The sequence below is a fragment of the Bubalus kerabau genome, chromosome 9 (genome assembly GCF_029407905.1).
Source record: "Bubalus kerabau isolate K-KA32 ecotype Philippines breed swamp buffalo chromosome 9, PCC_UOA_SB_1v2, whole genome shotgun sequence".
Lineage (NCBI taxonomy): Eukaryota > Metazoa > Chordata > Mammalia > Artiodactyla > Bovidae > Bubalus > Bubalus kerabau.
Window position 1 is genome coordinate 107,165,877 of NC_073632.1, and position 25,515 is coordinate 107,191,391.

At 36.8% G+C, this 25,515-nt stretch overlaps 1 protein-coding gene across 11 annotated transcripts in view; it reads left to right on the plus strand.

Moving 5' to 3' along the window:
* QKI (QKI, KH domain containing RNA binding) overlaps window positions 1-25,515 on the plus strand; it is a 160,234-nt gene that overhangs the window by 112,730 nt on the left and 21,989 nt on the right. For all 11 annotated transcript variants that reach the window (XR_008698456.1, XM_055536171.1, XM_055536172.1 and 8 more), the window contains one exon: window positions 12,060-12,203. Coding sequence is in view for 10 of the 11 variants with exons in the window: in XM_055536171.1 (XP_055392146.1) it covers window positions 12,060-12,203 (144 nt within the window). In the remaining variant the exon portion in view is untranslated. The remainder of the gene's footprint in view (window positions 1-12,059; window positions 12,204-25,515) is intronic.

Below are 25,515 nucleotides of genomic sequence, written 5' to 3' on the forward strand. Positions count from 1 at the left end.
AAGTATTTATTGAAAAATCAATGAATGTATGAGTGAGTTAGTCCAGGTTATTACTGAGATAACTGAAATATGGTCCTGAAGTAAGGCTTGCATTCAGGTTGTGTTCTCTCCTCACTGTATTATGTGCCTTGTTCACTTCTGTGGGTAGAGAATGTTTTATTCCAGGTATTTCTGCAGTGCTTCTTGTTGTTGTTTAGTCGCCGAGTTATGTCCAACTAGTTGAACACAACTCCATGGGCTGTAGCCCTCCAGGCTTCTCTCTCCATGACATTTTCCAGGTAAGAATACTGGAGTGGATTGCCATTTCCTTCTCCAGGGAATCCCGACCCAGGGATTGAACCCATGTCTCCTGCATTGGCAGGTGGACTTTTTACCACTGAGCCACCAGGGAAGGCTTCTTCAATGCTTATTACTGTATACAAAACCTTTTGCCAGATACGTTAGGAAAGTGATTTCTAATATAGATGAACAGTAGTTTAGCGTGTGTTGAGTAAAGAAAAGACATAATCGTGGTAAACAAGCCTAGTATGAATTTAATAATGTCCTTTAAATGACTTTGTATTGTGTTTATTATGGTAGCATGCATATATGTTGAGAAACTAGTAGTAAGTTTGTGTGTGATACAGCATTTAGTTTATAGAATATATATACATATAAAATAAGACAAATGCAGATAAATATTTGAGGAGGAGTTGCTGTTCAGTGGCTAAGTCATGTCCAACTCTTTGTGACCTCATAGACTACAGCGTGTCAGGCTCCTCTATCCTCCACTATCTCCCGGAGTTCGCTCAAATTCATGTTCATTGAATATTTGAGAGACCTGATTAAAAATATCATAAAAGAGGTACAAGTTCATATCTGTGCAGAGGTGTAAGAACAGAAAAATAGTAAGCTACTGCTTAAATATCAAACTCTTATTTAGGCATTTAAAAATGCACTGAGCAGGAGAAGGGGACGACAGAGGATGAGATGGTTGGATGCATCCCTGACTCAATGGATATGAATTTGAGCAAACTCTGGAGATAGTGAAGGACAGGGAAGCCTGGCCACGGGATCAGAAAGTTGCACATTACTTAGCAACTGAAAAACAGCACAGATGCATTGTGCATAAATTTTTTAAAAAGATACCTGTCTTGCTTTCTTGAGGCTTATTATTTTATATTGGATGCAGAAGACTGTATTACAATATTAAAAGTATTATTATGTAAAGCCATAAAGTTCTATGGAAGGAAGCAAAGTGGAGGAGATTAATTCTAATAGAGGGAGTAACTTAGGAAAATATTACTAAAGAAGTAGTATTTGAACTTATTCTTCAGTTATTTAATTTTTTATAAATTCCTCTTACTGCTCTTAGTCTCTCTGTGTAGAGCTGGTGGACAGATCATGGCTTATTCCTATTTCTGGGAAACTGTGGTCGTCCTCCTTTATATGTTGTTTCAAATCTAAAGCATACACGGAAGGCAGTCCAGTCCTGTGATCAGCTGAGCTCTTCTCCAGTCTGCAACCCAGAGATTACAGGTGGATCTTTATTAAGCTTCTTTATCCTAAAAACTGTATTTTGAAACAATCTCTCATGTTTTATTTAATATGTTTAATATATTTTTATTGACAAAATTAATTTTCTTAGGTTGGTACTCTTTATCCCCAAAAGTTTTTTTCAGCTTTTTTTTTTTAATTATAACTTTAGTCATGCTATTTTATTTGCTATTGTTCAGTCATCCCTACTCTATATTCCTAGGTCATTTCCTGTAATTTTCTATTACTCTTTGATTTTATTATTTTTTTCACTTTTTATTTTACTTTTTGATTTTAAATAGCAGCCTGTTCAAACCATGGTAACATCACTTAGGAGATGCTGGCAACTATTCTATGTGCTGTACAAACATAACACAGTTAGAACTTACCTCTGTTTTATAGATGAGGAGACCAAGGTTCAAATATTTTGTCCAAGATTAAGGGTAATATCATGAATTCCTAGGAATATCATCAAATGGATATAAAAATCATATTTTAAAATAATCTAGAGAAATAAGAGGCTTCCCTGGTGGCTAGGACGGTAAAGACTCTGCCTGTAATGTAAGAAACCTGGATTTGATCCCTGGGTCAGAAAGATGCCCTGGAGAAGGGAATGGCAACCCACTGCAGTATTCTTGCCTTGACAGTTCCATGGACAGAGGAACCTGGTGGGCTACAGTTCATGGGGTTGCAAAGAGTCAGACACGGCTGAGCAACTAATACTATAACTACTAAACAAATAATTGTTTTGTTTTGAATATCTGTAGAATTTGCTTTCTGAATAACTTCCCTCAGGAAACAGGAGCTCTGTGATAGGAAACCAGGCATTGCCACTCACTCGCTGTGCCCTTAGAGTGATCGTCCAGCACAGGCCTGGGAGTGGTCTTTGCTTAGGGCAGCAAGGTATCCTGTAGGTGGTTTTATCAAAATGTTCACCTTGTTTCTTGTTACAGTTTTGTGTGAAATAATTTTAATCTTCTTTCATTGTTGTTCTTTAAATATTACAGTTGTTAACCTTTCTTGTCTTCTTAATATACTGTTAGTTGTAAAATCTTTAGGGCAGAAGTGTATAATGAGAAGTTTAGCCGCATGACATTGAGTAAGTCAGATTTCTGCCCTTTAGTTTATGTCATTTGCAAGTGAGAAACAGGTATTATAATAATATCTACTACCTCTACTAAGGTTTAAAAAGTTTTTTAACTTTATGTTGTTTTTGTTCATAATAATATTAGCTATGACTGCATTTTTGTATCGTGCTTGCTCTGTGAGCATGGTTTGATATTGAGTGGTTATGCGGCACTTATTATGGTCAGTGCTAAAAGATAGGAGTAGAGTCTGATTCCAGATTCCTTGGAGCTTTTTGGATAGTAATATACATAAGACTTGAAAGATTGAAAGTGGGAGAAGGGGACGGCAGAGGATGAGATGGCTGGATGGCATCACTGACTCAATGGACATGGGTTTGGGTAAACTCCGGGAGTTGGTGATGGACAGGGAGGCTTGGCGTGCTTCACTCCATAGGGTTGCAAAGAGTTGGACACGACTGAGCGACTGAACTGATAGTAAGACTTCAGTCAAAAGAACAAACGATAAGATGTTTCCTATACTCCCATTTTGTCTGAGAGGACCTGGAAAATTTTTCATTCAAAGGCGATTTCCGAAATTGAGTTTTTGCCGATTTTGGAAATAAAATGGGTATGAGTAGAAATGGTAATCTTTAACTTTTAATCTTCTTTTCTGATTTGCTGTCAATAAGTAAATACTTAGATTTAACACTTTAAAACATCACATTCTAAGACAAATGGTTGTTTTTCTCTGCCTTTAATAATCTTTATGTCTGCTAGATGGGGGAAGAAATAAATCTAGTACAAGGTTTCATGTGAATAGTGAAAGGGTTCTGTTAATGCTTTGTGGAAGCACTTCATGCCTCCGTGGACAGTAACTACTTGTATGTGAGTGTTCGTTAGCAGCAGAAACGTAGCCAAGTTTCCAAAAGGATTTCCAGCCAGTTCCTCAGAGTCTTTTTTTTTTTTTTTTAAGCATTAGGCAGCCACTGATATTTAAACTTGGGGAAAATGAAATTAAAAATCACCCGGTCAGTTTTGTCCTTCTGTAGGAAACTGTTTAGTTCGTTCTTTTCAGCCTGACCTATGGCATCATCAGGATCATATTTAGCTTCCCAAATTGGGCATGGATACTATAAACAGCTCAGCTCTAGTGAAAGTTTACTGATTTTGATCATGATGGGGACAGACTAGTATTACTTGGCCATAGTTTGGCCATAACTGGTGATACTTAAGTTTGGTCTTGACACACGGTAATTACAGTTAAATTAGAGGAATTAATATATGAGAATTGGAATGAGGACTTAACCTGACACTTTTTTGAATTTAGCAAGTTGTTTCACTGTGCTAAATTTAATAAGCCTTTGTAGAATACCTACTGCCTATAAAGACATTCCTAGATAATGATTTCAACAAACTGAATAAAAGTATGTACCCTTGCCTGGAAAATCCCATGGACGGAGGAGTGTGGTAGACTACATACAGTCCATGGGGTCGCAAAGAGTTTGACGCAACTGAGCGACTTGACTTTCTAATCTCTATATATTATTAGAAAATAACTTGCTTTGAGAACATGATTCCTGTTTTACTCAAGTTAAAAATTTTTTTGAAGTCAACTTTATAACTGGAGTTAGTCAGTGAGCAATTATATATAATATAATTATATATATTTCATTATATATAATGAAATTATTATATAATTATATATATATCAATATATATATCAATAAATATTCCTCAGTGTACATTTCTTAAACTGATACTGATTTAAGATTGTATGTACAACTGGAGATAGTTATGTTAGGCTTTATCACTTGGCTTAAAATGTATTGTTTATAAATGGGTTATTGAAACCTTGGTTTGTTTAAATACGAAGCACTTTCCAGAATTCCTTTCTAGGAGATTTTGGGTATGAACTTCCACATTAAGAGCGCAATAGGGAGAGAAGTCTTGTGCTCATTTGCCTGACTACGAATGTATAATTAAAAGAGTCTTTCAGCAGGGCTTGGGGCAATCATTGTGTTCTGATTCTTCATGTTATACAATTACTTTGTTGTTCAAACAGATACTGTAATTAGAGCATAATTTTAAATTTCAGAGGTCAGTGACTCATTGAGGTTTTTTTTTGGCTTTGTTTTTAATCAAAAACAAAAGTAGTTTCTCAGGTTTTGAGGAATTTTTTTACTGAATATTTTTATATCACTGTATACAGCAAGTGAAATGGGTGATGTTTTATTGAAAAGTAATGCTTAAAGCTTATTTCACGATGGTGATTTAATCAGCCCTAACTTAGGAATGACATTGGGTGTATATGTGTGCATTGTATATTAAGACCAAATTTTCATCTTCCCCTATTGAAAACTGTAACGATTAGAAGAATTCTGTGTAAGTGGCCACAGGTTTATCATTTTTGTGTATTTGTGTCATTCAAATTTGGTAGGCATTTCTCTTTTCTAGGAGAAAAGCGTATTTGTCGGTGTAAGAAATCTGTTTTACTAGCTATTCTCTGTTATTTATTGATACGGTGTGTGACTCAACCAGGAATTCATTGATGGAGAAAGAGCATATGACTTGGAATTAGGGGGGAAGAACACAAAATAAATTTACCAAGTCATCTCTGTTAATCTGTTTCTTTATCTGCATCCAAATTCCCTACCAGCTCTAAAATTCTATGAGAACAAGCTGTGCTTAAAATACATGCTCCCCCACTCAAATGTTTAAAGGTAAAATGATCAGAGTAGAAAAAATTCTTAAGTGTCAAGACTTGAGTGTTCTGTGTCTTTCACTAATCTATCACTCTTGCACTAATTTGTGGTGCTATTTTAAGGCAGTTTACTTAGTTGTAGGGCTCTCGTGTAGGCGATATCATGCTCTAGGAAGCGTAGCAGGCTCTGAAGCGCTCCCTGTAGAATGTGTGTCTGTGTGGCTAGGGCAGGCCTTACCGCCTTAACCTCCTCCTGACCTGTGAGGGAAGGAGAGGACTGGGACCGCAGTCTCAGGACTGCTGGGATGACTAAGTGAGGGGACATGTTTGATTGCTCAGTGTGGCACTTGGCCAGCAGGAAGGTAGGTAGTATCATCATCATTTTCATTCCTGAATTTCTTTGTCATCACATGAAACACTCAGAGCTACTTGAAATGTGTTTTTTGATAGTAGACTTGCCAAGAATATAAACCAAAGTAAAGTATTGGTAATTGTGTCAATGCTTCATAGTCAGGTGTGAATGATATTATAGAATCGTTTTATATGTTACTAAACTTTAATTTACCGTATAAATTAAGATGCATTCCATTTCCTTGAATGCTGTCTTGTCATTTCAGACTACCTTAAATAAAAAAACCAAGATCAGTGATTTGAGCTTTGTTCTTATTTGTACACGTTGTAATTGTTTATAAATAACTTGCCTTTGCTCTCATTTTGCTTTATTATATTAAGATATATAAATTTAGTCTTGCAGTTGCAAAAAGACTGACTTTTTTTGTTAATTGCATTCTTCTGATATGTTGTAACAAGGTAATATTGAACTGATAGAATAAAGGAAAAGCGCTGTCTTTTGTGGGATATGAAAATCAGACCTCATGAACATCATCCTAGAAAATCTGAGTGAGTTGACTAGAAGAAAAGTAAGAGACCAAGAATAAAATTTAGGGCTGTAAGGATTTTCAAATGTTAGCTTGCTACTTAAATAGGAGGTCAAATAGAAGCAGGCCCAGAAATAGACAAATGATCAAGGGAAACTGGAGACTTATTTGGGCAGACACAGTAGTAATGAATACAGCAAAGCACTGTGAGGAAACAATATGATTTTAGTGATGCTCATCAACAATAAAAGCTCAGTTGTTCATTTCAGTAAATCTAATAGCTAGAGACAGTGCACAGATAACTATCAGTTATAGTACTACACAAGTAGAGTAGTACTATAAACAATAAAGGATAAAAGTAAGTATTAAAGAAAACATTCTGGACGTGGGTGATCAATTGCATAAAGTTTGTGGGTGTGAGAATCTGTGTTTGTAAATAGGCCAGCTTGTTGACAACCTGTAATCAGGAAATGGTGTCTGAAGTTAGTGTGGATTGAAATGCACAGGTGAATGCACAGCAGCTCTCTGTCAGGACCGAAGGAAGCTTATAACTGTGTTTCAGACTTCCCACAAAACCAGTTAGTTGGTCCTTGTTCTGAAGTATTAAAAATTCACACAGAACTCAGAAAGCTCATTCGGGATCAATAATAGCTGAGACGAACTGTGGACTAGTTTGGAGAAAAGAATGAGCTGGACATGTTGAGTGCTTTACAGTCACTGACAGACACTTGTCAGCGGGCAGTTGAGTTTGGAGGTCTAGCAGTAAGGAATGGACTGGAAGTATAAGTTTTGGAATATGTGGATACAAAAAAATGCCGTATTATTGTATATTGCTGAAGATTTGGTGGCAAGTTATATGAAATTCTTTGGGTGAGTATAAAACAGAAATTGTAATAATTTGCAATGAGCTATTTTTTTTTCACATCAGTTTCTCAGCTGTTTATTTCTGAAATACTATTAAAATATGACTGTAAAAAGAAATTAATGCCTCAACCACAGTTTCTAAGAGATACACCACCTTTGGTGTATCTCCATTTTGCCATCAGTCCTCTCTGCTTCATTGCATCCCCTTTTTTCTTTTTTTTTTTTTTTTTTGGTCCCAAATTAGGAAAGTGAGAGACTTTGGGAGTGGCTTCTTAACTGCAGGTACACTAGGGTATAAGAGTAGACACTGTAATTTTACACTCTCTCTTGTTTGTCTATAGTAAAAGAGAACCTTTTTGGGTATCTTTTATGACTTGCCAATCCCAGATTGCCTTTGTTATCTGTTTGAGAAACAAAAAGAGAATAGAGGGAGAAATTATATTTGTATTGAATAATGACTTGGCTCAAATTCACTGTTGACAGAATTTACTTCACTCTTCCTGAGTTAGAATGGATTACAATTGTATAAAGGTGGCTTCTGCATAGAATGATCTTAAAACCTCTTTAAAAATGAGTTTAATACACTCATGGATTAAAAGTGTGCAATTCTATAAAGCTTGATGTAGAAAATACCTTCTCTGCTTTCTAACAGCCACCACTGCTCACAGTCACTTTCTACTGTTTAAAGAGATTCTTTTGGTATTCATTCTCTGTTGCTGCATTTTGTGCTCACCTTACCCCTAGTTGATTTTTTTGCTGTTGTTTTGTTTTGATCTCACTTTTTCATTGTGATGAGACATTACTGGGCCCTTTACATTTGGAAACTGTTATCTGTTTTGTTTTAAAATATGTATTATGTTGATGACTTTTCTCCCTTCTGCTGCTTTTCTTTTTTCATGGTGAGACATCAGCCATTCATCGTTGTGACCTCTTGTGTTAGTTCCCTAATCTTTATGTTACCTATTCTCCTATTGTTCAGCCATTTTCCACCTCTGGCTTTACTCTTTACTTGGAAAGAAAATTCAATTTTTATCTTCAAGCACCTCTGCCATACGTTTTTGTTTGTTTGTTTCTACTGTCATATTTAAGTTTCAAGAATTCCTTTAATAGCATTTTTTACTTGTTTCCAGGATGCAGTGTCCTTTCTTAACTCGGAGGACTTTTGAGTTTTTCTTCTCCTTGCCCAGTGATTGCTTTCTTCAGGCAGTTTCTGTAGTTGGATTGGCCATACTTTCCAGAGAAGTCTTCTGGTCTCTGGCCCCCAGTGTGCGGGCTGGGGGTAGAGTGAGAGAAGGCTAGACACCTCAGCCTTCAGTGTTTTGAAGGGTCCTGTCACCTGACCCTCAAAACGCAGTTCCAGAATATGGAAATCTTCAGGGATACATTTCTAGTCTGCAGCTAGAAATTAGGAAGTGCTGGATTGCCAGCTATTTAAGGAATGGGGATGTGGAGAGAGAAGTTAGCCAGTTTTCCAGTCTTAGCTCCACCCTTAAACCACTTCCACCGCTGCCGATTTCCTGAGGCTTTATGGAGGCTCTAGAGTGTAAGTGAATTTCTTCTTGCCTGGGTCAGCTAATACCCTGACTACTTAGTCATCTGCTTTCTAGTATAGTTTCCAAATTGTTTCCTTTCCCATTTTCTTCTTTCTTATAAGTTAGTTCATGCATTTAAAACTCTACAGTGTTTCAGAAGAATTTTAGGAAGGAGTGAAAGTACACAACTCCATTAGTTTCACGGTTTTTGTGTCTCAGTGTTTTAGAAACCATAAGCAAATCTTATAAGTATAACTTTCTTTTATTTTAGTAGTTTTAACTGGTACTTACATTGTTGAATTTATTAGGAGTATCATTTACCAAGTGTAGTTTTCATTCTTAGGCCTTTCTGAAATATTTTGGATTATAATGTTCCTCAGTTGTCCTTGTATTAGTATCTGTATACATTAATAATATACACATACATATGCTTTTTTAGTGTCTTTGTCTACTAATTATAACATTATGTCAGTGGTAGGTTTTGGTTAATTTTTTTTCTTATATGTTTTCCTTTTTCTCTTACTTTGCCTGTTAATTTCTGATAAGATGCCAGATAGTGTGAATTTTAGGGTTTCCCATGTGACTCATTGGTAAAGAATTCGCCCGCCAATGCAGGAGCCACAGGATATGCAGTTTCAATCTCTGGGTCAGGAAGATCCCCTGGAGAAGGAAAGCAATCCACCCCAGTGTTCTTGCCTGGAGAAGAATCCCATGGATGGAGGATCCTGGCAGGCATAGTCGATGAAGTCACAAGAGAATTGGACACAACTGAGTGACTAAGCACACACAGTGTGGATTTTACCTTGTTGGGTGGATATTTCATATTCCTATAGCTGTTCTTGGACTTTGTTCTGGGACACAGTTAAATTGGAGACAGTTGGATCCTTTTAGGTCTTGCTTTGAGTATTTATTTAGGCACTACTGGCACGGTACTGCTTAGACTGCTGACTAATTATTTTCCACTCAGGAGGCGAGACCTCTGTGTACGTGTCCCAGTGTCCTGTGTATCATAAAGTTTTCTACCTTGAATCCTTTGATCGGTTCTTTCTCGCCTCTGGTATTTCCTCCCACATATGTGCTGAGCAGTGTTCAGTTGAATGCTTGTGCAGATTTCCACTGTCAAAGTGAAGTGAAGTGAAAGTCGCTCAGTCATGTCCAACTGTTTGCAGCTCCATGGACTTTAGCCTGCCAGGCTCCTCTGTTTATGGAATTTTCCAGGCCCAGGATACTGTAGTGGGTAGCCGTTCCCTTCTCCAGGGCATCTTCCCAACCCAGGGATCGAATCCAGGTCTCCTGCATCGCAGGCAGACTCTACTGTCTGTGCCACTAGGGAGGCCCTCCACTCTCTGTGCAGCTCCTTTTCCCAGTACTGGTTTAGGTGAGCTCTAGCTGCTGTGCCCTCCTGGGTCTCGAAGGTAGTCTTCTCCACTCAGAGAGGCAGCCTGGCACCCTTCCCAGGGCTGCAGCCTCGAGCTTCCCAGGCCAGGAAGCCTGGACAATCGTGTGTTGGCTTCCCATCCTCAACCTCACTATCCTCCTCCTTTTTGGTTGTTTTTAGACATGAGAGTGAATATTGTTGATGTTACTTTATCTTGGCCCAAAGCAGACATTGCTTATTTGATGGATGTGGAGATACTTTTAGGTTCATTAAAACATAAACACACAGAACTTTATCACTTTTATAAAAAGTGATCACTTTCTATAAAAACTTCTATAAAAAGTTTTATTTAACTTTTTATAGAAAAAATTGATCAGATATAAATTTCAGTGAGACGATATTGTCAGTGTTTTTCAACATAAAAATTAAACTCTGGATTTTAAAATTTTTTTATTGTTACAGTAGAGGTGTGTCTGCACACTTTGTATTTGGCACACAGATAGCCATGAGGTTCCCAGTTCTTTAAGTCTCTCAGTTTTTCATGGTGTCCCCTTGGCAAAAAAAACGCTGAAGAGTTTTTCTTCCCATTTTTAAATGGTTACTTCCAAACAGCTTAGTTTATCAAAACAACTTAAATTGAAATTTTTGTTTAAATTTTATTTATAAACAACCACATTATTTATTAATGGATTTGTTTTTCTCTTGGATACTGTTCAGATTCTCAAACTGGACACTACCACCCTCTTCCTGTTCCACACTGATTTTGCATGGACATGGCTTTTTATTACAGCAACCACTGAAAACCTAGCATTGCAAAGATAAGACATCATCAAAAGGAATGTAGCATGATCTAATATTGATAAAGACAAATATTTTAAACTCAAAGGTTGCATGGTGTCTGACAGACATCAGCTATTGCTGTTTCCCTTGAGGCTTCAAGTACTTTGTGGCACCTGGTGAGTGTGCTGTGCTGTCTCCTTGGATTCACTCCTTGGGAGCACGCAGGTGGCCCACCACAGGCTGCTGTGCTTTGTTTGGTTTCCCATTTCCCCTCACAACACTTGGGTGCCTTTTCACACTTAATGATATTCATAGAAAATAAAGAGAAGCATAAACTTTTTTTAAGAACTCATTTCTATCCTTATTGTCTTGAGTTTCATATATTTCTTTTCCCTGGCATGACCTCTGCAAACATGTGAGTTGTGGTAGAAAACTTTTTTTTTGTTTGTTTTTAGTAACCAGTTTATTTTTCTTTGATTGGAAGAATTCAGTAAATAGTATTCACAATTCAGTAAATAGAATACTTAAAGATGAAACTTCAAAAAAAAGTATTGTTCATTGTTTATGTGTGGTACATTGCACTGAACCATATGCATTTATTTATTTATACCATTTTGATATTCATGTTGATATTGTTTTTAATTATTAAAATTATATTTATGAAATACTTACAAATATATTTGTGTATTATCTCTAAAGCTTAAGGCAAGAAGCAACTCTGAAATGATTATATTTTAGCTGAAAGGAAAGTATGGCCTATCTTTCCTGTAGCTTGACAGTGTTTTCCACCTGGGGATCACTGGGTCATCTGAAGACACCAGGGAAATGAAATGTAGATGTTCTCTGCTGAAACTAGTGTTTATGATGGTATGGTTAAAAGAGTGACTGTACACCTCACCGTTTTTAAAGTAAGGTCTGAGAGAACTACAGTTAAAAGTATCGTTACATTTATTCCTTGTTATTATTTTATGATGAAATGTTTCCATAATCACTACTTGAAATGCTTAAAACAAATGGCATTTGTCTACACAATAATGTCTGTTGGCAAAATACTTTTCCTGTTCTTGAATTCAGCCAGTGTTACTAAAAGCAGTTGCAACAACATGGGAAAACCGCTGAATTTGAGAATGAAGATGTTGATTCAGTTCCTAAATTTGGCAAGTTACTAGCCACATGGCCTTGATGGGTGACTTGCTTAAATTTACCTCAGTGACCTTTTATTTACTCATAGCAAAACAATGCAAGCATAGCTTAATGATTGCAGCAAGTTATTATTATGGCTAGAAAGATGTGCTGTCTCTTGGAAAGAAAAATTTGTAATCGTGTGCTTTGTAAATTTTTTAGGAGGAGCAAAATCGAGGCAAGCCTAATTGGGAGCATCTCAATGAAGATTTACATGTACTGATCACTGTGGAAGATGCTCAAAACAGAGCAGAGATCAAACTGAAGAGAGCTGTTGAGGAAGTGAAGAAATTACTGGTACCTGCAGTAAGTAATAATTTCCAAATCTTAAGATTTAGACCCAAGATCTTTTTTAGTTAATGTTTTAATTATTATAATGTTTATGTTAATAAAGAATAGGTTATTATTTGTTCAAAATTTTATTTAAGCACAAAATATAAAAATAATTTGCAAGTCATTTGCTATAGAATAAGAGACAGACACTGCTCCATTTCTTAAATGGGAAAGTCTGCTCCCTGTTTATTTTTTGTGAAGTGGAGCAAACCGAATCAGTGGCCTGTTTTTCAAAAGTGTGGTTACCTTTGCATCAGTCTGTTACGGAGTAAAAATGTAGGTCCATCATCAGGTAGGGCTGATGAAAGTTTTGTCTCTCTTTTAGATCAGTTTCTCATTGCAAACAAGCAGTGAGTGTACATGAAGTCCACACGAGCTAATACTTCTGTTGGGTGATCTGTGTTAGTAGGAGCGCATTACCTGTGTTGCCTATGGATTCCGTGGGCTTCGCAGGTGGCACAGTGGTAAAGAACCGACTTATCAATGCAGGAGACACGAGAGACCCGGATTCCATCCCTGGGTCAGATCAGGAAGATCCCCTAGAGTAGGAAATGGCAACCCACTCCAGTGTTCTTGCCTGGGAAATTCCAGTATCCTTGTACCTATATTCCTTGTGATTTGATTCTAATTTTTCTAATTTTGATAATTTGAATGTGTTTCCATCAGTTTACATAACACCACACATAACTTACTATTCAGCGTTCAAACCTTTTAAATTCAAATTGGGGTTTCAGAACAGCCTTGCAGTAAGTTCCTTCCCACCACCCAAGCTCCCTCCCGACCCCCCTTCTCCCAGCAAGCACAGGAACTCAGACAAGCCTTAGCAGTTTTTAATTTCACTGCAAAAGTATTGTAATAGGGGTTTTGAGATGATCACACTAAATCTGTAGTTGTAGTACTTTACCTGACAGAATTGTTTATCCTGGATAATAACTTTTTTTTTATTTCAAATGTTTCTTTGATTTGAATAATTAGTTTGTTTTAGTCTCTTTTGTTTCTTCAATCACAAAATAAACCATGCATAACTAGAGAAAAGTCATTTCTTCAGTTACATACAGTGTAACCAGTCTGGCAAGTCTTCATGTGTTACTATGAAATATCGACTAAAGATGTTCTTTTTATCATAGGTACAGTTAATTAGTTGTTCAGTCTTGTTTCCATAAATCTGAACTATACCTCCTTTAGATTCTTGAGATCTTCAATATACTTTTATAAATACAGTGTAACATTTTGTGGAAATCACATCATCTTCATTGACAGATAAGGACTATTGATCAGTGCCCTGATTTTGCTCATCTTTGGGGACTTAGGTCATCCTTGACAGAAAAGAACTATTGATGTAAATCTGCCTCCACTGTATTTCTTGAAGACAAATTCTTGCCAACCCAGTTAAAATAAATCTCTCTTTTCACTTTTAGTCTTAACCCACACAATTGATTCTCAGACATTAGTAAGAGTGATTTTTTTTGTTTGTTTGAAAAAATTGTATAAAGATAATCAATGATTGGACACATCACTCCTGTGGAAGCAGGGTAACCAGTGAGTTACCTTGTCTGGAACTCCTTGTTGTACGCTGAAGAAGTGGCTCTTAATTGTAAACAAAGTATAGGTAGTTGTGAAAACTTTAAAAGTCAGAGAAGGAAAATGTTTGTGAAATAATTAATTTTAGGATTTTACTAAGCATATAGATAGAACATTAAGCAGAGGTTTTATAGGAAGATATAATGATAGCCTTCGTATTTTAAGTGGCTCCTGTGAGAAAATTAGTTACTTGAAATTGTTAGGAACTTGTGATTCTTATTTGTGGTTTGTGTTTTTTTAGTTGGGTTAAAAAAGCTATAGTTCGTATGCTGTTTACGGAGTTTTACACTGTAGACGTTAGTTTTAGCCGAGTGTTTCGGCTAGGGTGTGTGGTCATAGGGTGTGTGGGTCATTCCTGTTTATTAGGCCATGTTGCCGTGTGCTGCTGCACGCTCTCCTTTACAGTTTTGTTTCTTTAAGCGTCTATGAGAAAGTTACTAATTTAATCTAACCCTTTGATAAAATACTATTTTGTAATTAGACAAATGGTATTTTAATAGATTAATTGTTAATTTTATATATGTAAAACTTAGGCTTTTAGATATGCGTGTTGAACTGGTTTATTGTAATTAGAAAACTCAGATGACATTTTAGTGCTTGTTTTTTTATTCAGATAATAATTCGCACACTTTTCCTGTGAGCCTTTCAAAATAAATGAGGCTGTTAAATTTCTTGGCTGAACTTACAGTTTTTGCTTAGCATATTTTGGGAAATTATGATCTCTTATCTTTATATGTTCAAATCACTTTAACATAGATTTGATCCTTACAGAGAACTTGTGTATTAATTTACTCATGTTCTGTTATCAGATGTTTTCATTTCCTTTATTCCCACCACACTGATACCGTAATGTGCTATAAATTTCCATTTCTCCCATTCAAGTACCAACCAGGCCCAACCCTGCTTAGCCTCTGAGATCAGACAAGATTGGGCACGTTCAGGGTGGTATGGCTGTAGACTAAATTTCCATTTCTTTTTGCCTTTTTTAACAGAATATCTGAACCTGCTTTTAATTAAATTTGGTCTTAGTATCCTCATGTATATATTATGACAGTTGATTAATTATTGTACAGGGCCTTGTTAACCATTTTAAGAACTTTGGCTTTTGGTCTAGAATGGGTGGCCTTCCCTGGTGTCTTAGATGGTAAAGAATCTGCCTGCAAGGTGGGGAACCTGGGTTGGGAAGATCCCCTGGAGGAGGGCATGGTAACCCACTCCAGTCTCCTTGCCTGGAGAATCCCATGGACAGAGGAGGTTTGTGGGCTATAGTCCATGGGATCGCAAAGAGTCAGACAGGACTGAGCTCTCTAAGCAGAAACCATTGGAGTGCTTAAGGAGAAGGGAATGACATGGTCTGATTAATATTTAGTAAGGATTAGTGGTCTGCTCTGTTTAAAACAGAATAAATCACACAAGGTGAAAGAAAGGAAGCTCTCATAGGAGTTCACAAATTAAGGCCCGTGGGCCAAAACCAGCCTCCCACCTGGGTTTGAATAGCCCATGAACTTAGCATGGTTTTTACATTTTTTAATGACCAGGGGGAAAAAAATCAGAAGAATAATATTTGAAGAAGAATAATACTTCATGAAATGTGAAAATTATATAAAATTCAAATTGCATTGTCTAAGTTTTATTGAAGCGCAGCCATGCTTATGCTGCTTCGTTTACATATTGTCTGTGGCTGCATCTGAGCTCCAGTGGTGAGTTGAGTAACTGCCACAGAGACCATATGCCCAGAAAAGCCATTTACTGTCTGGTTTATTACAGAAAAAGTTTGCCAGTTCCTGGACTCTTGCATTAATTCAGATGAGAGGTGATGATGGGTTGGGTCAGTGTAGCCACAGAAGTGAGTCATGGTCTCATTTCTAAGCATATTTTTAAAGTGAAACTGGCAGGATTTGCTAATGGATCATCTATGGGATGTTAGAAAGCAAGGCGTCAGGCATGATACCAAGATTTTTAGCCTGAACAACTGAAAGGATATAATTGCTGTTACTCTGATGAAGGGTGTGTTAGGAATAGATTTTGAAGAGATTACTTGGAACTCAGTTTTGAATCTGGTAAATTTAAGATGCCAATAGCTATCCAAGTGTAACTCTTCTAGTATTCTCTTCAGATTAACAAATATTTATTCCAGGTTGACTATATTTTAGAGCATTAGGGGTAGAGAAAGTTATTTAAAGCAGGATGTTTAATGTTTAGGACAGTGGCAGTTCCATAACTATATTTCATAAGATACTTTTCATAGGTATTCTGGATAAAAGAAAGCCTTAAATATAAGTATTGTGAATCTCTGGTAGAAACCATTTCCAAATTTAATTGACCATCAAACTTTTTTTTCTGAGAGTGTATTCACCATCTAGTGTTATAGAGATACTTGTTTGAGGAATGATCTGTAAACTCATGAGTCTGATTTGAATACATAAGAGCAGTCTTTTTAACTCTGAAGCATAGCCATTTTGAAGCATGAAAAAAACGCTCTTCTTCAGGAACTTTTTATTTTTTTACACAAATAAAAACGCATTAATTTTGAATGTACAGTTTGGCCCTTGACAGTTGTATATTCTTACAACCACTACTGCAGTCAAGGTTTCGATTACCCCGAAAAGTTTTCTCTTAGCCCTTTTGCCATCAATTCAGATTAACAAGTTACCATCACAATCAAGTTAGCATCCATCATCTCATACACTCATTGTTTTTTTGTGTATAATCCACTCTTAGCAAATTTCAGGAGTACAGTGTATTAATTAAATGTAACCACTATACTGTGCCTTAAACCCCCAGAACTTATTCATCTCATAACTGAGAGTTTGTGCCGTTTGATGGACATCGCTTCTTCCCTAGCCCCTGGCAACCAACATTCTACTCTCCGGTTGTATGAATTTGCCTCTTTTAAATCAGTTCGCTTTGTCTAGATTTCCTTTCTTTGTACTTTCATGCAGCTTGGCTCTTTTGAGTTTCATCCATACTGTTGCATGTATCAGTGGGTTGTTCCTTTTGATTGATAATTAGCATTCCATTGAATACATAAGCCACAGTTTGTTTCTCCTTTCACTTGTAGTTTTAATTTTTATTTCTGTGAATACAGATGATATGGAGCATCTTTTAATATGCTTCTTGAGAATTCATATATTTTCTTTGATGAAGTATCTTAAATCTTTCTATCATTCTTCTTGGCTTGTCTTTTTTATTTTTTAATGTTAAAGCAATTCTTTATGTGTTGAAAATGAATCCTTTTTTGGACAAATATTCTAATCTGGGACTTGTATTTTTCTTTTGGTTTTGTGGAAAGGCTTTTCATTACAAATCCCATTTCATTCATATTAATAAATATTGAACTTAGTTTATTTCCCTGTTCTTATATTTTTCAAGAAATTTGTCTTTGTCATCTGAGTTGGTAAATTTTTCATCTTGAAGTTGGTCACAATACTCTATCTTTTTAAGGTCTACTCTGTTCATATAGGTTGTGTGAGCTATACATGCACACATGTGCACACGTCGAAACTGCCATTTCAATGCCTTCAAGGAGAACACGCTAGGATACATACACATTATTACAATGAATGGAGGTCTTTACAGTCTTTCAGTAATTCAGGGGGAAAATGGGAAAGAAGACTTGAACATTATCTACCACCTTCATCTAAATGGGGCTTCCCTGATAGCGCAGTTGGTAAAGAATCTGCCTGCAATGCAGGAGACCCCAGTTCGATTCCTGGGTCAGGAAGATCCCCTGGAGAATGGATAGGCTACTCACTCCAGTATTCTTGGGCTTCCCTTGTGGCTCAGCTGGTAGAGAATCGGCCTGCATATGGGAGACCTGGGTTTGATCCCTGGGTTGGGAAGATCCCCTGGAGGAGAGAGAGCCTACCCACTCCAGTATTCTGGCCTGGAGAATTCCATGGACTATACAGTCCATGGGGTCGCAAAGAGTCAGACATGACTAAGTGACTTTCACTTACTTCATCTAAATGACATTTATAAAACACATAAACAACTACCGCAGAATACATGTGCTTTTTAAGTGTAAAAGGGATAGTCACCAAAACAGACAATATGATGGAATATTACAAAAATGTACTCTAATTCAAAGAGAATAAAATCTTAACAGAAAGCATTTTTTGGAAACAGAATTCAGTTACCAATCAGTCACAATAAGATAAATTTAAAAGTCCCAAATATTGGGAAACATTTGGAAATAACTCATAAGTCAAAGAAGAAATCATAAAATAAAATAGGAAATACTGTGAAGTGAATGGTAATAAAAATACCACATAATATTATATTTGGGATGCAGTTAAAGCATTATTCAGAGAAAATATTTTTAGCATAAATAAAAGGTCTCAAAAGTATAAAAGAAAGGTCGTAAGTCACTAATAGTCCACCTTTAAGAAGCTGTGAAAATAAAATTAAAAACAAATCAAGTAGAAAGAAGATGATAAAGCAGAAATCAGTGAAACAGAAAAGGAACAAATAGAGAAAATCAACAAAACCAAAAGCTCGCATGTAGCACTAAAAGATGAATAAAACTAAATAAAATTCTAGAGAGGTGATGACTTTGGAGATAGCACAGTCTGTTCTTAGAGTGCGAGTTTTAAACTCAATTGTTAATTTAGTTCTTGACCAAAGGATCAATAATTGAAGTCTGTGGTATCGTTGGCCTCCTTTTCGTGTTATTGGGAAAGAAGGATTAAAAGATCCTGCTGTAATGCACTCGCCCCTTGATAGAGCTGTAATGTGAGAGACCGTCTCTCATGTACGGAGGGTGTTGCTGCTGTTTTTCTGCCTTGCACAACCATTTTAATCTGAATGGGGAATCTGTCTAGGGACCCAGAGTACAGTAATTAGCAGTCTCTTCAGAGTGTCAGAGCAGAATTACCATTGTAATGGTTTAGCTGCAGGATAAAAGGATTGAATTTGGGTCTTCCTGTCTGCCAAACTAAATGAGTTGCCATGGGAATTTTTAAATGTGAGAGGCGTTTACGTAAAACAATTTGGCGGGTTTGAATAAACTCATAAATTACAGGTTTGAAAGGAACCAGTCCTTGCTTCCTCTTATATAGGCAAGACTGTACAGAAGGCTGATAGCTTCTTAAATTCTTCATGAGAATAAGCTGATCCATGCTGCCATGTGGATGATCCTGTTATTAAGGCTTGTATTTTCACTAAATACAGTACAGTAAACAAATTTAAGGAGAAATATTTTGTTCCAGATATCTGGAGAAAAAAGTGAAAATTGTAAACATAAGTTTGTCTTCCTAAGTTAAACATATCTTCAAGTAATGCTATTAAGTGTTTTGTTTTAATAAACATTAAGATTAATTTTTTGCTTAGGGCATATAATAAAGAGGTATCTTTACACTTCTCATATTTGTCACACAAAGATGAACATTTAAAGCTTTTTGGAAAACAGATGAGGTACTCATACTTGTAAATAGGATTATTTAGGTTGCATGTAAAAAACTTGCAGAGAGAGCTCTGTCTTTCCCTGTCTCTCCACAGATCTGGGTTTTAGTGTAATGACTTTTTAGTGAGGAAATGTTGCCTTAAACGCCTCAGGTGATGAATATCTCTCTAAGCGTGTATAACCTCATTCGTCCTCAAGGTATCAGTAATAGTGATAGTTCTTGCATTTGGTGCTTTATATCTGCTCTCCAGAAAAAACATTCAGTGAAATTTAGGTATTTAAAATTTTTAAATATGAGACTTACACAATGAATAGGTTCCTCTGGGTGATCGGGGGACGTCTGTTAACATTTTCAAGCCACAAGATTATAGTTTTGTAAGGAAAGGGAAAAATTGGTTGCTGTTAAATAACCTTCGTGGCCTGAAATTGTAGATGCAAGTTACACATGATGATTGTTTAATTCAGATGAGAAAGTATAAAATAAATATTTTTAAAGTATAATAAATGAATTTTATAGTTTAATCTTTACTAAAGATATAAATTGTATTAATATATCAAAGTAGTTACCTGAATCTGATTTTGTGTTTCTGAGATTGTTGTTAAACCTTAATTAAACTAGACCCAACTATAAGTAAGACTTTCCGAAAATCTCATTTAAATGTGGAATACAAAGACCATTGTGGAAGTGCTAGAAGTCCTGGAATCACAATGGCGTGACATGAGGCTGAGTGTAGGGCTCTCTGATGGGAGTCGGTGTATACTTCTTGATAAACGTGGTGAGAGAGAAAAGTTCTTTCAGGAATTGAAATGTGCTTTTTTTTTTTTTTTTTTCCAGAGTAGAACTACTGAATACATTTTAATAGGATTTTACATCAGTTTCCCTGTATGCCCCACCCACAGTGTTAGCTGTGCTGTTTGTTTATTCTGCATTAGACCAGCTACAGGAACATTGTTCCAGCTAGAGTTTTCACAAATAATTAAAGCGCTGTGTCTTTGGATAGATAGCAGACTGTCAGTTCAGTTGCTCAGTTGTGTCCAGCTTTTTGCGACCCCATGGACTGCAGCATGCCAGGCCTCCCTGTCCATCACCAACTCCCGGAGGTTGCTCAAACTCATGTCCATTGAATCTGTGATGCCATCCAACCGTCTCATCCTCTGTCGTCCCCTTCTCCTCCTCCCTTCAATCTTTCCAAGCATCTGGGTCTCTTCCAAGCAGTCAGTTCTTCTCATCAGGTGGCCAAAGTATTGGAGTTTCAGCTTCAGCATCAGCCCTTCCAAAGAATATTCAGGGCTGATTTCCTTTAGGACTGACTGGATCTCCTTGCAGTCCAAGGGACTCTCAAAAGTCTTCTCCAACACCACAGTTTAAGAGCATCAATTCTTCGGTGCTCAGCTTTCTTTATAGTCCAACTGTCACATCCATACATGACTACTGGAGAAACCATAGCTTTGACTAGACAGACCTTTGTTGACAAAGTAATGTCTCTGCTTTTTAATATGCTGTCTAGGTTGGTCATAACTTTTCTTCCAAGGAGTAAGCGTCTTTTAATCTCATGGCTGCAGTCACCATCTGCAGTGATTTTGGAGCCCAGAAAAATAAAGTCTGACACTGTTTCCCCATCTGTTTCCCATGAAATGATGGGACCAGATGCCATGATCTTAGTTTTCTGAATGTTGAGTTTTAAGCCAACTTTTTCACTCTCTTCTTTCACTTTCATCAAGAGGCTCTTTAGTAGTTCTTCGCTTTCTGCCATAAGTGTGGTGTTCATCTGCGTAACTGGAGTTACTGATATTTCTCCTGACAGTCTTGATTCCAGCTTGTGCTTCCTCTAGTCCAGCATTTCTCATGATGTACTCTGCATAGAAGTTAAATAAACAGGGTGACAACATACCTCCTTGATGTACTCCTTTCCTAATTTAGAACCAATGTGTTGTTGCATATCCAGTTCTAACTGTTGCTTCTTGACCTGCATACAGATTTCTCAGGAGGCAGGTCATACAGTCCATACATGCAGATTAAATTAAGAAAGCATGACAAAGTGTAGATTTTAAGACTTCAGTCACTGTCACTCACTGTCACTGAGGTCTCTTTACTCCCCATCCAGCCTTAATGTTGTCTGGCAATGGGGTCAGGCTTTTTTAAACAGAGGAGCTTTTCCTCAGACTTGAAGCTTCACTTTTAATGAAGCTTCTAGGTGATAATAAAATGTGTCTTATGTACAAGGTCTCATAAATAAAGACTGAAGAAACACCCTCCTTTTTATTCTTAGAAGGATTTGTTGAGGGATAGCTTTTCTAAGTACAGATTCTGTGGGAGTTGACTGTTTAGATAGCTTGTAACTTTTAAAGCAAGGGATTCTAGGCTTAGAGTAATAGGGCAGTGTATGTTTACTCTCTAGGAAATATTTTTACAGTTTATATAGGAAGTCCTTCCGTTTTAATCTCTTGTTCCATGCATCCCTCATAATTTGCCTGTTGAATCTCCTGTGTAGCGTTTTACACTTGCTTGAGCCCATTTATTTTTAAATTTTAATGTTTTTATTCCGTAATTAAATATGCCACTCACTGGCTGGGATAATGCATTTTAGTTTTTTTATCTGTTTCCCTATTAAATGTATGATACTCTACACAGATCTCTAAAACTAATATAAAATATATTTTATTAAAGAATTTAATTTAATAGAAAAATAGGTGAGTAGTGTCTCAGTGTGTCTTTAGTTCAGTTATTTTCATACATCCCTTTAATTTGTTTGCATGCCCTTCTGATGGTTGGTAAGTAGCATCATGTTCCTTTTATATAGGTGAAGCGTTTGTAATCCATTCACTCTGTACTAATGTACACTGAAATTGAATTGCAAAAATGTTAAGAAAACCAAACACCCTGTATTTTATTTAATTGCTCCTTATTTTTTTTATCCTTACAGTCAATTTTTCTTGACAACATTTCAAATGTCTTAGAATTACAGTATTTATAAGTAAAATTCAGGTAGCTACCATTGAGAGATTTAAGAAGTATATTAATGATTCAGTCATAGCTCATGGCTTGAATTGCCTTCTGTATTTTTGATAACTGAATTTTGAAAATTTAATTTCAAAAGTGATACTTTTTAACAACAAGATTTCTCCTTTATGGGAATTTCTCTAAAGCCTATATTTATACTGCAGGGTTATGTAAGTGGATGTGTTTTGTCTATTATTTTCTTAATTTTTAATGCCTTTGTGGAAAAAATAATCTTTAATATACATTAAAATCATTTAAGTATATTAAAATCAAATATAAATTAAACTGACATAGCATATGTTTTTTAATTAAACATCTTTATCAAATATAGTATCTCCAAATAAGTTAGCAGATTCGTGAATTCACTTACATTGTGATACTGTTTTATGAATTCTGTGAGGGATGACAGTATGCTCTGTTTAAATAAAATTCCTTGATTATTGAATTTAGCACCTGTGGAATTACAACATACTTGTTATAATTTTTTTATATTAAAAGACTCGGTGACTGTCAGAAGCAATTCATTTCACAAACTTACATTGAGAAACTGCTATTTACCAGGCTCAAGACCAGAAAGGTTTAGATTTAGTAATATACATGAGAATAGGACAGAACTAATTAGTTTCCCAGTTACCTTTTTGATCACTCAGTAGTTCTCAGAAATGTCATGCTCTCACTAAAAGTGAATACTTTTTCAGAGTGATCTCTCCCGTTTGTTCTTCTTGGGCAGTCTCATCAGTAACTGTGTCTCCGAGGAGTACTGCCATGGTGATCGTTTTTTATTATGCTTTTGATCTTCAACTCCGGATCACCAGTGTTTTCAACACCTCCCTGTGGATGACGTCTTGGCATCTCAAACATAAAGTGTCCAGACCTAAAATCACATCATTCCCTGTCCTCCTCACACAGGGATTGCTCCCTCGTGTTCTCTGTGGATGGCATTAGTTGCCTGGAAGTCAGGTGTCCTTCATTTCCCCTCTGCTTACCTGCAGACCCCCTCCTTCCCATCTGCTTTATCACCAGGTTCTGATCCTGTCTCTTAATAGCACATGACTCTTACCTTCTCTGACTTTTCTCCTGGGCTAGATGCCTGGTACTCCCTCAAGTTGCGGCTGAGTTTCCTCTCCCATACCTCTGTGTGACCGTGCACACTGGAAAAGCCTGTTTAGGACACTGTTTAGGAAGATGTGTGCATCTTCTGGAATGAAGTGGGGAGTAAATAAATGCAATTCATCTTCATGGTATTTATCCAAAAGAAATAATCCCCAATCAGGAGAGCAGTTTATAACAGTGTTCTTTATAAAACAGGTTAATGTTGAGCCGTGGGGAACCGTTCAGCCCCACCTGACACACGTACAGTTGGTTTTATCCTCTGACCCTCTCTCCTTCCTATTTTTAACTCTCCATCCCCACTGGAATTAGCTCAGTTCACACATCATTATGTGTTGCTTGGATTAGGAACCTATAATTGCCTCTTAATCTTTATGATCTTGCTGTATTTTTCCAAATATTCTCCTTACTGAAGCTAAAGTGATGCTTCTAAAATAGAAACCTAATCATGACTCTCCTTAGGTTAAAACACTTGAATGACTTCTAATTATTCCAGGGAGTACATCCAATTGCTTGAGCATGACTTGCAAACTGTTATTAACCTTACCAGCTTCGTTATTTATTTCATACTCTTGATTCTAAATTTTTGAACATGTTCTTTTTTTCAGAACCAACTTCATTCTTTTTCCTCTTTATCTCTTTAACTCTTACTCATCCTTTGAGTCTCACATTGTGTATTGATGCCCCAAAGCCTTCCCTCCCCTGTTCATCACTAACCCAAATTTAGTTCAGCACTCTTGCACTGTGTTTCTGGAAAGTCCTTATTGTCAGTTTGTTTTAATTGCTTAATTTTATGTGTCTGGCTCCTTTCCCCACTCCTCCATCCCCACCCCCACCACCAGTTTTCTCGAGGGCAAACTATTTGTTAGATAAAAACTATCCAAGAGATAGTGTTTCAGTAAGCATTTATGTAACGAATATAATTTTATTTTAGAATTTCAGGAACTATAATATAAAAAATTTTGGTGGAATATTTTATAAAAATAGTAGGACATAAAATTGAATAGCAAATAAGAAAGGAAAAATTCCATTCATAGTGAAACCTACATAGGAATAATGATGTTTTCATATAGTAGTAGATTATGGATAATTTTAAATTACAATTTTAAAGCAATATAGAAGCACCTAGATTTTGTCTGACTTTTTGCAACGCCATGGACCGTAGCCTGCCAGGCTCCTTTATCCATGGAATTCTCCAGGCAGGAATACTGGAGTGGATTGTTGTTCCCTTCTCCAGGGGATCTTCCTGACCCAGGGATCGAACCCAGGTCTGCTGCATTGCAGGCAGATTCTTTACTACAGAGCCATCAGGGAAGCCCAAATTTGAAAAGACAATAATACCTGAGTCAATTTGTTCATAAGTCTCAATCATTTCAGTGTTTTCTGCATACAGTTCTTGGGCATATCCTAGTAAATAATGATCCTGCTTAAGATATTACTGTTTTTGCCTTCCTTGGTGGAACATCATTGGTACTTTTTTCAAAGTAAATCAGTTTAGTGTGTATGGAAAGCAATCTATGAGGCAGATGCCTTTCTTCCCTTTTTGTTTTTGTTTTGTTTTGCTTTTGTATGCTTCATGAGGCATGCAGGATCTTAGTTCCCAGACCAGGAATGGAACCTGTGCCCTCTGCAATGGAAGCACAGAGTCCTAACCACCAGACTGGGAGGGAAGTTGGTGCCTCCCTTCCTTGATAAACTCATCAGGTGTCATAGGGAATTTCTTGGCAACCTGAGCAGACCTGTTCCCTTCCAGGTGCTCCTGTTGGTACTACGGTACAGTTCAGTCACTCAGTCATGTCCTACTCTTTGCTACCCCATGGACTGCAGCAACGCCAGGTTTCCCTATCCAGCACCAACTCCCAGAGCTTGCTCAAACTCAGTGTCCATTGAGTCAGTGATGCCATCCAACCATCTCATCCTCTGTCGTCCCCTTCTCCCGCCTTCAATCTTTCCCAGCATCAAGGTCTTTTCCATTGAGTCAGTTCTTCACATCAGGTGGCCAAAGTATTGGAGTTTCAGCTTCAGCATCTGTCCTTCCAGTGAATATTCAGGACTGATTTCCTTTAGGATTAACTGGTTTGATCTCCTTCGAGTCCAAGGGACTCTCAAGAGTCTTCTCCGTATGTATGGTTTAAACATTCATCCAAGCCCTTGGGGCTTCCCAGGTGCCGATAGTAATAGAGAATCCA